At 40.4% G+C, this 15,479-nt stretch overlaps 1 protein-coding gene across 3 annotated transcripts in view; it reads left to right on the top strand.

The window, feature by feature from the left end:
* The window catches only part of LOC118583210 (sodium channel protein type 2 subunit alpha), a 143,964-nt gene extending 135,256 nt beyond the window's left edge, over positions 1-8,708 (top strand). For all 3 annotated transcript variants that reach the window (XM_036186625.1, XM_036186627.1, XM_036186626.1), the window contains exons 26-27: positions 3,486-3,756; positions 6,687-8,708. In XM_036186625.1, coding sequence (XP_036042518.1) covers positions 3,486-3,756; positions 6,687-7,882 — 1,467 coding nt within the window. In that variant the 3' untranslated portion in view covers positions 7,883-8,708. The remainder of the gene's footprint in view (positions 1-3,485; positions 3,757-6,686) is intronic.
* Positions 8,709-15,479: the final 6,771 nt, after the last annotated feature.

Below are 15,479 nucleotides of genomic sequence, written 5' to 3' on the forward strand. Positions count from 1 at the left end.
GTATGAGGCAGAGAGAACTAACTCAGAATGATGCTAATATTCTGAAACCTCACAGCCCACCCCTAGTGACATACCTCTTCTAACAAGGCCACACCTCCTCATCCTTCCCAAACAGGTCCATCAGCTGGGGAACAAGTATTCAAATATATGAGCCTATGGGGGCCATTCTTACTCAGACCGCCCCAAGACGAAAAATATTTTGTCTTGGTTTTTACATCTTTATGCCTTCTCTAGTCTTTTTTCCTTCTATATGGGGAGATTACTTATATTAAAGAGATTATGCTGTCAAAGTATTTTGTCAACAAAATGCACACACCACAGAAGGCGTAGAAGCAGTCAGCTGTGGATGCTGATAAGGGAAAGAGAGCTGACTAAGCAGGGAAGCTTTTTTGAAATGATCCATTACTGAGGAGCCAAGAAGAATGAAGGAGTTTCAACAAGCAGCAAGGTTGAGACTGAGCCTTGTATAGGTGAAAGCCCTGCAGGAATGCCACATGCAGTGCAGAGAATGGGAGTCCAGCTGAGTCGTGGGGATGTAAGAAGAATTAAGTGGGTCACCATTTATAGGAATTACCTCCTCCCTAAGACCACTAGAAAACCATTAAAGTGATCCAGTCATTTGGGGTTTGGGTTTTATAATGATCACTCAAGTTTGACAAAGATGGAGGTGTGTGCATTGCAGACAAAGTTTGGAGCTACTTTGGAGATCATAGATAGCCAACACCAGAGGGAAAGTGGATGGGTTTGGGGACTGCTGCTGATGTAGAATTAAAAGGGGTCCACTCACCTAATATGGAAAGTAAAAGTCGAAGAGGAGTGATGAACTGTCACTGTGTCAATGGGAGACTCAGAGATGCAACATAGGGTGTGTAAGATGAGAATCAGGGACATCAGTTTGTAGAATTTTGCAGCCAAAAGTGAGTAGAGATGAGAAAAGAAGACTTAAAAGTAGAACAAAGGTTTCCTAGGATTGAGAGATTAAGTTTGAAATGCAGTGAAAGACATTCTGGAAAGGAGAGAATGGCTAAAAGAATATGCAGAATAAATCGCACAGGATGGTTAGAAAAGAGAAGTCCTTTAAGAGATGTTGAGTGACACAAGAAAAGAGCATGGGAACTCAGAAAGTATACAGTGAATAAGGTTGTTGAATATCTTCTTCCCCCAACAACAAAAAAGGAAGAAGTAAGAATGTTAAATAAAAGAATGGCAAAGAGGCACAGAGGGTTGGTTAACAGTGCTTAGGACCCAGATTAATTTAGAAAACACATGCTTTGGTAAGCCAATCCTTCAGGGCTATGCACTTTCTCGAAGTACACCCAATGCCCTAGGATTTAAATTGGCAGGGACTCAGAACTGATATTGGACATTGAGGCATCCCATTAAGATGCTATATGTGGGCAAGAAATCTAAGGGATCTTTGTCTAGTCATGATAGCACAATTAAGACCAATTGTTGCCTCTAAGAGAATCTGGATTAACTAACCCCTGGAGGCGGAGTCTGTGGGGAATGTGGTGCCACTTTGTCCCAAGGATTCTCCAAAGCAGAGGAAGAAAGAATAAACTAAACAAACCAAATGAGAGCCAACCATCTGCAATGCAATGCCACAGATCTCATGATAGGTGAAAGGTACAAGACAGCTGGACCTCAAGCAATGTCATTCGCCAGGCAGAGAAGGGGTGGCATTTATTTCAGAGAAGGGACAGATGAGCAAGCTAACATGATAGGATGGAATTTGTGTGGAGCACTGAGTGGTGGAGATAAAGAAAATACAGAAAGCTTGCAAAGGCAAACTACAGTGAGTGGAAGCTAAGACAGGAAGTTGGGGTTAGAAGCAGTCAGTGAAAGGAGGCCTGGGAGGAAAGAACCATATGAAGAAGAGGTTCAGCCCAGCCAGCTAAAGGTGTATTCAGAGAAAAGAGCCAAACAGAACAGTTGCCATTTGGTGTCCAAAAATTGCTACTGAAAGTGATGAAGACTTGCATGTGGGAGCAGGCAGAACACAGTGGTGGAGAGTACAGACCAGCAAGTATCAAGTTCTGGGACAACAGCCTATTGATGTGTAGGCAGCAGGGCAACAAGTCGTTCTAGTTGAGGAGATACAACGCACAAAAGTTAGAACAAGGCCTAGGCTGTAGTGTCTCAGAATTTCTAAGCAGATACAGGCAACACAGACAATAACAGTGTCTCTTGATGACAGCTATTTACACATGAGGACTTACTTTCACAAGCAAGACAAAAGGCCAAACACTTCTTGAAAATAATGTTCAAGCCAGGCATTGGTAGTACATGCCTTAAATCTCAGCACTCAGGAGGGAGAAAGCAGCCTGATCTCCCTAAATTTAAGGTGAGGCTGGTCTATACAGTGAGTTCTAAGCTCCCTAAATTTGAGGTGAAGCTGGTCTACATAGTGAGTTCCAAGCTCCATAAATTTAAGGGAGGCTTGTCTACACAGTGAGTTCCAAGCACCCTAAATTTAAGGGGAGGCTAGTCTACACAGTGAGTTCCAAGCCAGCTATAGCTACATAGTGAGACTGTTTAGCAAAAAGAAAGAAAAGGGAAATGAAATTCAGACCAACTGACACAAAATTGACTATGTTCTAAACTTGTTTTTAACAGTTTTTTTCTCTTATGAGTCTCTCTGTGTAATACTCACATGGGTTTACCTATGCAAAGGGAATAAGAATACATGTTATGTTACTACAAAATAGTTATCATAGCCAAGAAATTAACCTTAATAGAATATCACAAAATATAGAACTTGATGCCATTATATCAGTTTTCCCACTAAAATTCTTTTTCTTCAACTATAATTTAAAGTTTATCTTTTTTTTTTTTTTTGAGTGTGTGTGTGTGGAGCTGAGGATCGAACCCAGGGTAAACTTGACAATGGAAGATAATGAGGCTTTGGGGAGAGAACAGAGTTGAAGGAGGCTGGGGAGAAAGCAAGAGGAACTCAAAGACAAGTGTTCATTCACTCGTTAAAGGTGGTGTTAATATCTACCTCCCAGCAGATGGAAGAAAAATGTTTACTACAGCTGCAAATACTTACTGACTGTCCATCACAATTACATACTGATGCTGGGGGTACTGAGACCATGAGCTGCTCTTAATATTCTTTTTTATAAAGTTCATAGTATGAATAGTATTCATGAAGCAAATACATTTGAGAAAAGTTGGCTATTCCAATACATAAAACTGTTGACAACAGATAACACAAGAATGGTATATTTTCACAGAAGATAAGTTTTTATATTACTAAGTTGAAATCAGGTAAATTGAATGAGATTGTTTTATTTTGTTTTGTTTTTGTTTTTTGAGACAGGGTTTCTCACTATGTAGGCCAGGCAGATCTTGAACTCACAGAGATCCTCCTGCCTCTGCCTCCTGAGTTCTGGGATTAAAGGCGTAGGCCACCATTCACCACCCAGCAAATGAGCTCTTTTTCAAGTGTTGGTGAGTACACTTGTCTGTGTTGTTTGTTCCAGAACAAATTTCAAGGAATGGTCTTTGACTTTGTAACCAAACAAGTCTTTGACATCAGCATCATGATCCTCATCTGCCTCAACATGGTCACCATGATGGTGGAAACTGACGACCAGAGTCAGGAGATGACTAACATACTGTACTGGATCAACCTGGTGTTCATTGTGCTGTTCACTGGCGAGTGTGTGCTGAAGCTCATCTCCCTCCGCTATTACTATTTCACCATTGGATGGAATATTTTTGATTTTGTGGTGGTCATTCTCTCCATTGTAGGTAAGAAGGGGAGCCTTTACCCTTTTTGCTAATAGGGCCAGGTGTGGGAGCAAATGCTGTATTTGAAAGGTTCCGGCAGGTATCAAATTCCAGGGTAGTTCGGGCTGCCCTGTCTCAAAACACAAACAAAAAGACAGAAACAAAGTGAAAGAGTATTTGATAGTGATAACATTAAAAGTGCTAGAGATATTTCTTATCATTTCAAAATTTTAGAGAAAGCCTAATAGTTCATTCCTTTTAGTTTTTTATATTTGCTATTTCATCTGTTCATGAAATTATATGCTTTTTTCGTTTTACTATCTTGCCTCAATTTAAAAGCCAATAGCTACAATTTACATTGTTTCCCATACTTAGTCACATTCTCATAAATAACTACTGCTTTGAATAAACAACTAACACTCACTCATGCATAATTCCTGAAAAGTAGTCAGAAAATGCATAGATATGATCTTTTTGATAATTGGAGTGGTATATATGTACATTTGTATATACTGACACACATAGGCTTCATGATTTCCTGGAGTTCAGATAGCTCCCTATAGTTCACAATAGTCCTTTTACAAGTAGACATTTTATTCAGAAACCCAAACTGGATTTATTATCATCGTAATTTATTATGTGTGCATATAAAGGATATCAAATAAGAAGCTAAAAGCAAATATAATAGGATTTAAGGAGAGGCTTGGCTCTTATTTTATTTTATTATTACTATTTTTATTTACTGATATTGGAATGAAACCTCGGGACCCTAAACATGGGAGGAAAATTATCTACCAATTACTATGAAAATGAGATCCCAGATACTAGGTTGGGAATTAGAGGAATAGGAATATAGACACTAAGGGAAAAAATATGTCCAGGAGCACCTCATTTTTGCAGTTTTCAGATAATGCATTCTGTGCAAACAGGTCATGACAACTCTACATTTGGCAAGTCAGTTTGCACCATTTTTCAACAGTTTAGATGAAGATAGAATTTTTAGAAAAAGGTATTTTTAATTAAGATCCACAGGTTTTTTTGGACAAAATGCCATTTTATATTCAAACTGAAGTATATTGTATGAAGTTATTATATACACCAAGAAAACAACTAGAAGATTCATGTCATTTGTTTTCTTATATATATATATATCTATATATATATATCAGAGGTTAAGAACACTAGTTGCTCTTCCAGAGGTTCTGAATTTAATTCCCAGAAATTGCATGGTAGCTCACAACCACCTACAGTGAGATCTGATGCCCTCTTCTGGCATGCATGCAGGCAGGCAGGCAGGCAGGCAGAACACTGTGTACATAATAAATAAATAAATCTTTTTTTTTTTTAAAAAGTGTACCTGTGTGTGTGTGTGTGTGTGTGTGTGTGTGTGTGTGTGTGTGTATTTTGCCTGCTTATATGTCTGTGTACCATGTGTATGGAGGGCTCATGGAGGTCAGAAGAGAGCACTGGACCCTTGGAACTATAATTAGAGACAGTTGTGAGCTGCTGTGTGCATTGGGAGCAGAGCCTTAGTCCTCTGGAAGAGGTGCAAGTGCTCTTAACCCCTGATGCATCTTAGCTCTGCAGTCCTGTAACTGGTTTTCTTGTGGATGACTTCACTCCGGTTATCTGAAACCAGAGTGCAAAGACTGAGAGGAACATGTGCCCCCGAGTTTGACCTCTTACCAGCACTGTACCACTGTGCCAGAGTTCTCTGAGGTAGCCAGGTGGGGATACAGAAGTCTGACCTTATAGGAGGTGAGAATACATGGGTGGTGAGCCAAAGCTGCAGAATATAAAGAGGGAGCGATGGGAAGACGCTAACCAGTGAGAACCAATGAGTTACAGTTTCATAGAAGCAAAAAATTCTAACGTGCAACCACACCATAGGGTCACTACAGATAACAGTCATACACTTCATGCTTTAAAAGGGTGAGAGAGGATTTTGACTCTTTTCACTATAAAGATAAAGATTTCAAGATAAAGATGTTGAAACATTAGACAGCATATACTTGTATGGAAGCATGACCTGCTATGCCACAAATAGGCATGGTTTTTATCATTTATGTGTCATTAAAACATTTTTCAAATATTTTAAAGAAAGATTGGGAGTTAAGGAAGACATACCTTGAGGCTTCCCTTTCTGTACTACTCACCAGCTCTCATACCTAGGGCAAGTTACATCACTGCTCCAGTTACTGGCTTTCCATTGAATACAGTGCTGTTGTAGTGTCAAATTGTGTGGATTGGTTCACTTGGATCTCTGTTTATTATGAAGAAAAGACTCTGAAAATATTTAACAGAAACAAGAGTTGACAGTTTGGTCATACAATGATGTATTAAGACAAAATTTAGAGGTCTATTCCAAGTTGAATTTGCCTCCCAAATCTGTGTGTTCTATGGTACATGTGTTCAACTACCTGAGAAGGAAATGTTGTCATCATGAGTTCTCATGTGGAACATACCATTAAAAATTATGTGCTTCATCTTGTAGTTCTTACACAAACAATAGTCCTAGTGTTTTAGAAGTATAAATCCATTTCTGTGCTCAGCCCCTTTAAACTTTGTGACATCTTTAGGTCTCTAATAGTTTGGCCTTTCTTTGATAGAAGATATTTTAATCAAGAAAATGGCCATCAATATTTTCATTTAGAATAAAGACCTCAATGGTACAACACCAAATATACCAAAGTTATTTTAGTGAATAAATATTGCAGTTTACTTGCAAACACAATGCATATATATGTATATATACATGCATTTATATATACACTCATAGGCATACACACATATACATATTATAACTATATTAGGTAAAAGCACTAATAAATGTATATTTATTGGTATTTATGTAATTCTTGTATGTGCAGTTTATAAACTAGATAGTACTTGTCTTAATCATATAAAACTTTGCTGCTGCCATTGACACTATTGGCTATCATTTTTCACAGGAATGTTTCTCGCTGAGCTAATAGAGAAGTACTTTGTGTCCCCTACCCTGTTCCGAGTCATCCGCCTGGCCAGGATTGGCCGAATCCTTCGCCTCATCAAAGGCGCCAAGGGGATCCGCACGCTGCTCTTTGCTCTGATGATGTCCCTTCCTGCACTGTTCAACATCGGCCTCCTGCTTTTCCTGGTCATGTTCATCTATGCCATCTTTGGGATGTCCAACTTTGCCTATGTTAAGAGGGAAGTTGGGATTGATGACATGTTCAATTTTGAGACCTTTGGCAACAGCATGATCTGCCTGTTCCAAATCACCACCTCTGCAGGCTGGGATGGACTGCTGGCACCTATATTAAATAGCGGACCTCCCGACTGTGACCCTGAAAAAGATCACCCTGGAAGCTCAGTGAAGGGGGATTGTGGGAACCCGTCTGTGGGGATTTTCTTTTTTGTCAGCTACATCATCATATCCTTCCTGGTTGTGGTGAACATGTACATCGCCGTCATCCTGGAGAACTTCAGCGTCGCCACTGAGGAAAGTGCAGAGCCCCTGAGTGAGGACGACTTTGAGATGTTCTATGAGGTCTGGGAGAAGTTCGACCCTGATGCCACTCAGTTCATAGAGTTCTGCAAGCTCTCTGACTTTGCGGCTGCCCTGGATCCTCCTCTTCTCATCGCAAAGCCCAACAAAGTCCAGCTCATTGCCATGGATCTGCCCATGGTGAGCGGAGACCGCATCCATTGCCTGGACATCTTATTTGCCTTTACAAAGCGGGTTTTGGGTGAGAGCGGAGAGATGGACGCCCTTCGAGTCCAGATGGAAGAGCGGTTCATGGCTTCCAACCCCTCCAAAGTCTCTTATGAGCCGATTACCACCACTTTGAAACGCAAACAAGAGGAGGTGTCTGCGATCGTCATTCAGAGAGCGTACAGGCGCTATCTCCTGAAGCAGAAAGTTAAGAAAGTTTCCTCCATATATAAAAAGGACAAGAGCAAGGAAGGAGAGGGAACTCCCATCAAAGAAGACATCATCATCGATAAACTAAACGAGAATTCAACTCCAGAGAAAACTGACGTGACGCCTTCCACCACATCCCCACCTTCCTACGACAGCGTGACCAAACCAGAGAAGGAAAAGTTTGAAAAGGACAAATCGGAAAAGGAGGACAAAGGGAAAGATATCAGGGAAAGTAAAAAGTAAAAAAATAAATACATAATAAAATTAAAACAAACAAACAAAAACACACGAATATTCCATTTTGTGATCAACTGTTTACAGCCTGCGTGGGTGATGTATCTGTGACTCCCTCAGGAGGTCGATGCCAAACTGACTGTGTCTACACGTGTGTACTTAAGGTCAGTGCCTATAACCAGACAGGCCCTCGGGTCAGCCAACGGGGACTCACTCCACCCGACAGGACACACAGCACAGACAGGAGGTTTCTGTTTTCACAACCAGCTGACACTGCTGAAGAGGAGAGCATGGCTGCTCAGACTACAGGAACAATGGAGACGGGGAGGGAAGTTAACTTTTGATGTAAATGTAACACGTGACACTTGATAGCAGAAACTGTCACCACTGTTTGTGTTTTAACTGCCACACCTGTCATATTTTTACAAAATGTGTGCTGTGAATTGATCACCTTTTCTTTTCTTTTCTTTTCTTTTTTTTTTAATTCACGGGTTGTTTACTCTTATATGTGACTATTTTTGTAAATGGGTTTCCGTTTGGGGAGAGGGATTAAGGAGGGACTCTACATTTCTCTATGTATAACGAGATCTATTTTCAATGAAGGCATGCTGCAGTTCTCATTCACACGTGAAGCTATCTCATCACACAAGGAAAGGGTTTACTTCTTATTTCAGGATGTTTTTAGATTTTTGAGGTGCTTAAATAGCTATCCATATTTTTAAGGTGTTTCATCCAGAAGAATTTTAATGTGCCTGTAAATGTTCCATGGAATCACAACCATCAAAGAGTTGTTTTATTTTTACATAACTCATTCTATGTACATGTATAGATGTATATATGTATATGGCCGTGTATATACATATATATGTATACACACACGCATACACATGCACACACAGACCATCACATGCTCAGAGTCCTGGCAGCATGACTGTAACATTTTTTGATAAGTGTCCTTTGGCAAAAAATATCCTATCCATCCTTTCTAAGAAACCCGAACTGACCAAAAACCATCCCCACTGCCACTTTCGGAAGCTGATTCTGCTTTCTCCTGCAGTATTGTTTAGCCATCTTCTGCTTTTGGTAAGGTTGACATAGTGTATGTCAATTTAAAAAAAAAAAAGTCTGCTTTGTAAATAGTAATTTTACCCAGTGGTGCATGTTTGAGCAAACAAAAAAGATTTAAGCACAGTATTTGCTGCATCAAATATGTACCACAGTTAAGTATAGTTTGCAAGCTTTCAACAGGTGACATGGTGTCATTGGTTCCCTTAGAGTTTGAAGCTGTCACTGCTGCATGTCTCTCTTGCTGATGCTGCTGTATCTTGACCCTTCCGCTGTTCAGAAGTCTAAAAGGGAAGCCATATGTCAGAGTGAAGGCAGGCAAATTATTGCATCCGGAATGTATCCTCCGTGACACTGAGCAATGCTTTACTACAGTAAACGAGGAAGAGCTCCCCTGTTCCATGTCCTCTAGACCTTAACTGAACACTCTGGTGAGAAGTCGGACCGTGTAAACAAGTGGCAGACTGCTGAGATCTGTTGAAAGTATATGGTTAGAGTTTTCTAAGAAAATATAAATATTGTAAAAAAAAAAAAAGGGGGGGTTCATTTTACGTTATTTTTCAGCCTTTTGTACATAAAATGAAAAATTAAAAGTATCTTCAGGTGGATGTCACAGTCATAAAGTTAGTTTCTGTTCCCAGCACTTCTTCATTAAGGCACTTCACAAAGTAAGAGATGAAGACTGAGAGGCGGTGTAGGTTTCTGCTCTCACTATTGGTACTGTGGACTTGCACATCTTTCTGCACTTCTCCAGTCAAGTTGAATGTTCATTTGCTTTCAGTAGTAACGCCTTATCATTGACAAGAGGTTTCAAAGGAAGCAGATGATACTCCTGGCATGGCTTGAATGGGAGGTCTTCACCTAGCATTTCCCCCTAGAATTCATCCATCTTTCCTAATGTTTGTTTACACAGATAGATAGATGGGTAGATAGAATTTTACTGACTCACATGGCACTAGCTGTATCAGATATGATATAGGAACCAAACTTCCTTCCTTCCCTCATTCCTTCTTTCCTTCTTTCCTTCTTTCCTTCTTTCCTTCCTTCCTTCCTTCCTTCCTTCCTTCCTTCCTTCCTTCCTTCCTTCCTTCCTTCCTTCTTTCCTTTCTGTCTCTCTCTCTCTCTCTCTCTCTCTCTCTCTCTCTCTCTTCTCTCTCCCACAAAACCACGTAGTGAAATGATATTACCAATTACAGCATACCATTTTGTTTCACAAACAACATTCAATGTAGTTTCTTTATACTAAATCTATTGACTTGTGTGTTGGTGAATGCATGCAGGAAAATACTGTTACCATAAAGAGCAGTAAGCCACATTACAATCAAGCCAAAAGAATAAAGATTTTTGCTTTCGTTTCTGTATTTATTGTTTTGTCTGTGTTTCTATCTTTGAGATGCCATTTAGAGGTAAATTTCTATCGTGTAAAAATGATCTATCTGAAAATTTAAATGTAAAAAGTACACATTAAGTATAATTATTCATCTTTGAATTTTTCATGGACTGGAAGCTAAGAAGAGTGTATTGGATATTTAGTTTTAATATTGGCCAAAACACCCCAGCTATGGCACCTGGTAGAGTAGCGGGAAGTTAAAAACTTAATAAAAATTTGACTAACATTCTAAATCGCGCTTCTTTTCTCCTCCCTGCCTGTGTACTGTTTGATTTTCTCCTCTGTTTTCTTCTTTCACTTCCTTCCTTACATATTCACAACCAACTGCCCCGTGTCCTTCTTTATCCCTCTCTCAGACATTGGCAGTTTTCCTGGAGACTCTTTCCCTTGGTTCTTTTCCTTTACTAAAATCTTGTTTAGCCCTGTCCACATGAACCATTCCCTTAAAAATATTCTGCTACTTTGTGGATGACACATACAATCTGAATATTCATTTTTTTACAATTTTCTCCGAAAAACTTCTAAGAAAGCTTAGATATCAGTTTTTTATACTATAAAATTCATAATCAAAATTCACAGGTTTGCTTTTCCCATTTAATTATGAACAGTTTGAGAAGTGCCTCTCAACTTTGATTGCATCTTTGAATTACTTGTGAAGCTTCTAATAAAAATGTCAATGTCGGATGAGCAGGCCAATTGAGTTCCTATCTCCGGAGGTGAAACCTAGTCATCTAGCATCTTTAAGACTCTCCACTGCTGATGAATCATAGCAAGTTTGGGAATCAATGTCCAATAGGAAATACTCTACATGAAAAACATCTGTTACTTTCATAAGCCCATTGTTTAGCTCAGTATGCAGCGAGGGTGTTGCTATGCTTCTGAAGTATTTATCTTCCAGTATGAAGGGTATGAGGAATTGATACTGAGCCACTTAAACTTCTGTAGTATTCTATTTGGTGGAAATAATTAGAATACTAAAATGATCTAGAGAATGACAGGAAGACACACATGAGCTCAATATGACACCCAGCCCATCCATGATGTATACTGGGTAATTTGAATTTGAGAGTAGTTTAAGCAGTATTAGGAATTCATTCAAAACAAAACAAGCAAACAAACAAACAAAACCTGGACAAATCTAACATGCCCTGGTGCATGACAACCAGTAATCAGGACAGATGGAAGTTCACAATGATTAGTCAAGTTATCATTAACATTCAAAGATAGACAGTAGGGGCTGGGGAGATGGCTCAGTAGTTAAAAGAGCACTTGCTGCTTTCCCAGAGGTCAGGTGTTTGGTTCTCAGCACCTACATGGTGGCTCCTCATGGTCTGCATCTCCAGTTCTATGGATCCAGCATCTTCTCTTGGCTTCTGCAAGAATAAGGCATTCACGTGTGCACAGACACACAGGTAGACAAGATATCCATACACACTTGTTTAGAAGACTATATTGGAATGACTCTAAAACTCAACTGCTCTATTCTTGAAGCTCCTTATATAATCAGTTGTTTTTCTGAGCTCTCTGGTGGACAGACCAATCTATAAACAGCAGGAAAGACAATGGGAACGTGGAGAAAAAATGGGAGAGGCCACTTCCTGAATGATCTTGTGGGAATGCCTGCTACGGGTACCAGCCGCAGTGGCGCCAAAAGGGCAAAGCAAGTCAGGTGGTGGTGGCGCCTGCCTTTGATCCCAGCACTCGGGAGGCAGAAGCAGGCGGAGTTCTACAGAGTGAGTTCCAGGGATGGCGCAAAGCTACACAGAGAAACCCTGTCTCGAAAACAAAAAACAAAAAAACAAAAAACAAAAACAAACAAACAAACCCGCAAAGCAGAGAGGAGTAAGAGAAAGCGTTCCTGCTTGTCAATATTCGGGATCTGTAAAGTAAAACCACATGTTCTTCGTGCAGCTAATGGTTACAATGACGCCATGGATGCACACACAGTGCTTCTGTTGTTGTTTTTATCCTGTTCATATGCACTAAATAAAACTCAAAGCATCTACTACCCGTCAACTTCATAAGCAGAGCTGAGAGATGCAGATGAGCCTCCAGACTCCAGCAGTGTGGCTCTTGCTAGGAGACCCAACACTGTGAAGAAAAACAGAAACAAACATGGATTTTTTTTTTTTTTAATTAGCTCTCTGAAGGACGAGCTTCAGTTAGAGGCAAAGCCCCTGAAAAGTCATTCTAGAGTCTGTTGGCAAAGAGAGGGTGACTGAACTCTATTGCTCAGCAGACTATACCGGTGCCATCTGATACCACAGTGCTGCAGTGGGGCTGCCTCGTCTGGGCTAGTGTTTTACAGGCAGCTCATTTTCTCATTTATGTCTTTCACTATTCCTTTGTTTATTCATTTTGTTTATACAAACATTTCTTTTTTCAGGTTCCCACTCATTTGGTGCTTTCATATGTAAAAAGAAAATCCCAAGGCTTACCTGGAAGTGGTGGCCCACGCCTTTATCCCAGCACTCAGGAAGCAGAACCTGGTGGATCTCTGTGAGTTTGAGGCCAGCCTGGTCTACAGCGCGAGATCCAAGACAGGCACCAAAACTACACAGAGAAACCCTGTCTTAAAAAAAAAAAAAACCAAGGCTCTCTCCGCATTAGCATGCAATCTAATCTATTTTATGTGAGTCTGTGCAATCCATCTATCATGATCCTGTATCATATACTCCTCAGCGTGAATACAATCGTTTCTCCCCCATTGTTCCTGCTGCTGTCATGAGGTTGTGACTGACAGAGAACTTGACAGAGAAATGGCTGGTGGACTGTTGGTTAGAAAATTTCTTTACAGCAGCAAAACCATGGAAGGTAATGGGCAATTTCACCTTGTTTACAAGTCGGTTTACTTAATTACCCCACAAATAGGCACAATGACAGAGTGAACACCTCAAATTGGGGTGGGGGTGAGATGCTTCTCCTTCAAACAGTTAGCAGTTAGTAGATTCCATTATTTAGTCTGATTTTTTTTTTTTGAGAGAGAGATAAATTAATCTTCACAGGGATGGATTTTCCCTCCTATAAAATTTAAAAGTGAAAAACACTATTCTTTTGCATTAAACGAATTTTTTCTAGTTGCTAAATAGCATGAAAGAAAATGTTTTTTAAATATTATTTTTATTTGTGTGTGTGTGTGTGTGTGTGTGTGTGTGTGTGTGTGTGTGAATGTATGTGTACAGGTACTTGTGGAGGCCAGAAGAGTGCGTTGTATACCCCTGGAGCTAGAGGTGTGGTGGTTGTGAGCCACCTCTTGGAGGTGCTGGGAACCCAATTCAGGTCCTTGGAAAAGGAGAGCGGCTCTGTCAGCCACCTAAAGAAAATCTTGATGGGAATGCCAGTCCTTAGTCCAAAAGTCCCTAACCAAAGCCCTTCTACAAGATGTATTGGCTACCTTGTTACAAGATGCTTGTTGACATTAATATTGTACAGAGTAAATGACAGCATTCATGAATCAAGCTAATACATTTGTGCTGCTAAGAAAACCAGGGAAATCCCAGCCAAGATCTTGTGACAGTGCTTAAGGGGAAGCAGTCCCACAGAGCAGACAACTAGTTTCTTGTGAGAAGCAGTGCTTGCCCAGAAACTAAAAACTAAAAGCAGTTTATCTCATGACCTTACAAAATCGGGCCTTAGCCTGGGGACGGGGAGGCAGGTGCTGTCCTGCAGATTTTGCACAGAGTGGCTGTTGCATTCTGAAGGTTCCTGATAGTATTTCTCTGACCTCTGCATTCCTGGTTGGCTGAGTACTTCAGGGAGGTTCCCTGTCCCCCAACTATTGGTTCCTCCCATTCCTGATTCTGAGCCTTATCTAGTGTTTATCCAGAAGCTCTTCTGATGTGCGTGTGGTTCAGCTGCTTCCAGAGAAGTTCCACCCCTGGGACGCATTGAATGAGCTGCACAAGCAGGAATCAAAGGGCTGCTGGGGAAGCCTGGGCCTTAGAGAACCTTACTTGTGGTTCTCTAAAGAACTCTTGATGGACCTCATACTAAATATGGAATGCAATGATTGACTTCTTACATCCTATGGAGGATGAAGTACATAAGCATAGAGTTCAGAGATACCTCAGAAATTACTGAGGAAAAAAATCTAAAGCCATTGGCAATTGAAAGAAAGTGTCAATTTGGGGTATTTTAATTGCTTCTTTTTCAGGCCAGTGAATGTGCTCAGCAAGCTAGAGTGCATGCCACCTATCCTGAGGACCTGAGTTCAGGCTCCAAGACACACCTGTAGGAAAGAGAATCACAGCATTTGCATGTATGTGTGTACACATACACACTCGTACATGCACACACACACACACACACACACACACACACACACACACACGCATTATGCACACACTAAATAAATGTGATTCGAAATATTTCTTAAAAACGAAACAATAACAACAAAACCACCACAGGACCCATCACTTCCTGCGGTGGTTTGATGAAAATATCTCCCATAGACTCATACATTTGAATGCTTGTTCCCCTGTTAGTAGAACAGTTTGGAAAAGGATTAGAAGATGTGGCCTTGTTGGAGGAAGTATGTCACTGGTAGAGGTAGGTTTTGAGGTTTCAAAAGCCAACACCAGACTCCCCCCACCTCTCTCTCTCTGCCTGTTGCCTGTAGATCATGATGTAAAGCTCTCAGTTACTGCTCCTGCACTATGCCTGTCTTTCTGCCATGATAATCATAGACTAATCCTCTGAAACTGTAAGCAAGCCCCCAAATACTTGGCTTTTTTAGAGTTGCCAGGACACCTCTGCATAAAGAAAGAAATAAAAATTCTGAATGATCATGTTTGATTATGCTACAAAGTTTAGGATGAAGCATGATTATGGACTTAACTCGTTGCTGTGACAGCATTCATTTGCAAATGCGTTTGCATTTGGTTTGGCTGTGCTCAAGGCACAGGCTCCCATTTTTCCCACCTGCACTATTTCCCATAAGGATGAGAGGTTTGTTTCAGCAGAAATTACATTCTGAAAATTTAGCAACTTATGAAGCAAATGTTTTATTATACCATTTCTACTTTATACTTGCAGCTGCAACCTTTAAAAACATGATCTTGTCTACTTAAGACAGGTACTTCCATCTCCTCCTGATTTGACATCTTACATAAGGGCTTTTCCTCTCCTTCACGTCTGAATTTTTGTGGGAAT

Source organism: Onychomys torridus, chromosome 4 (assembly GCF_903995425.1).
Source record: "Onychomys torridus chromosome 4, mOncTor1.1, whole genome shotgun sequence".
Classification (NCBI taxonomy): Eukaryota; Metazoa; Chordata; class Mammalia; order Rodentia; family Cricetidae; genus Onychomys; species Onychomys torridus.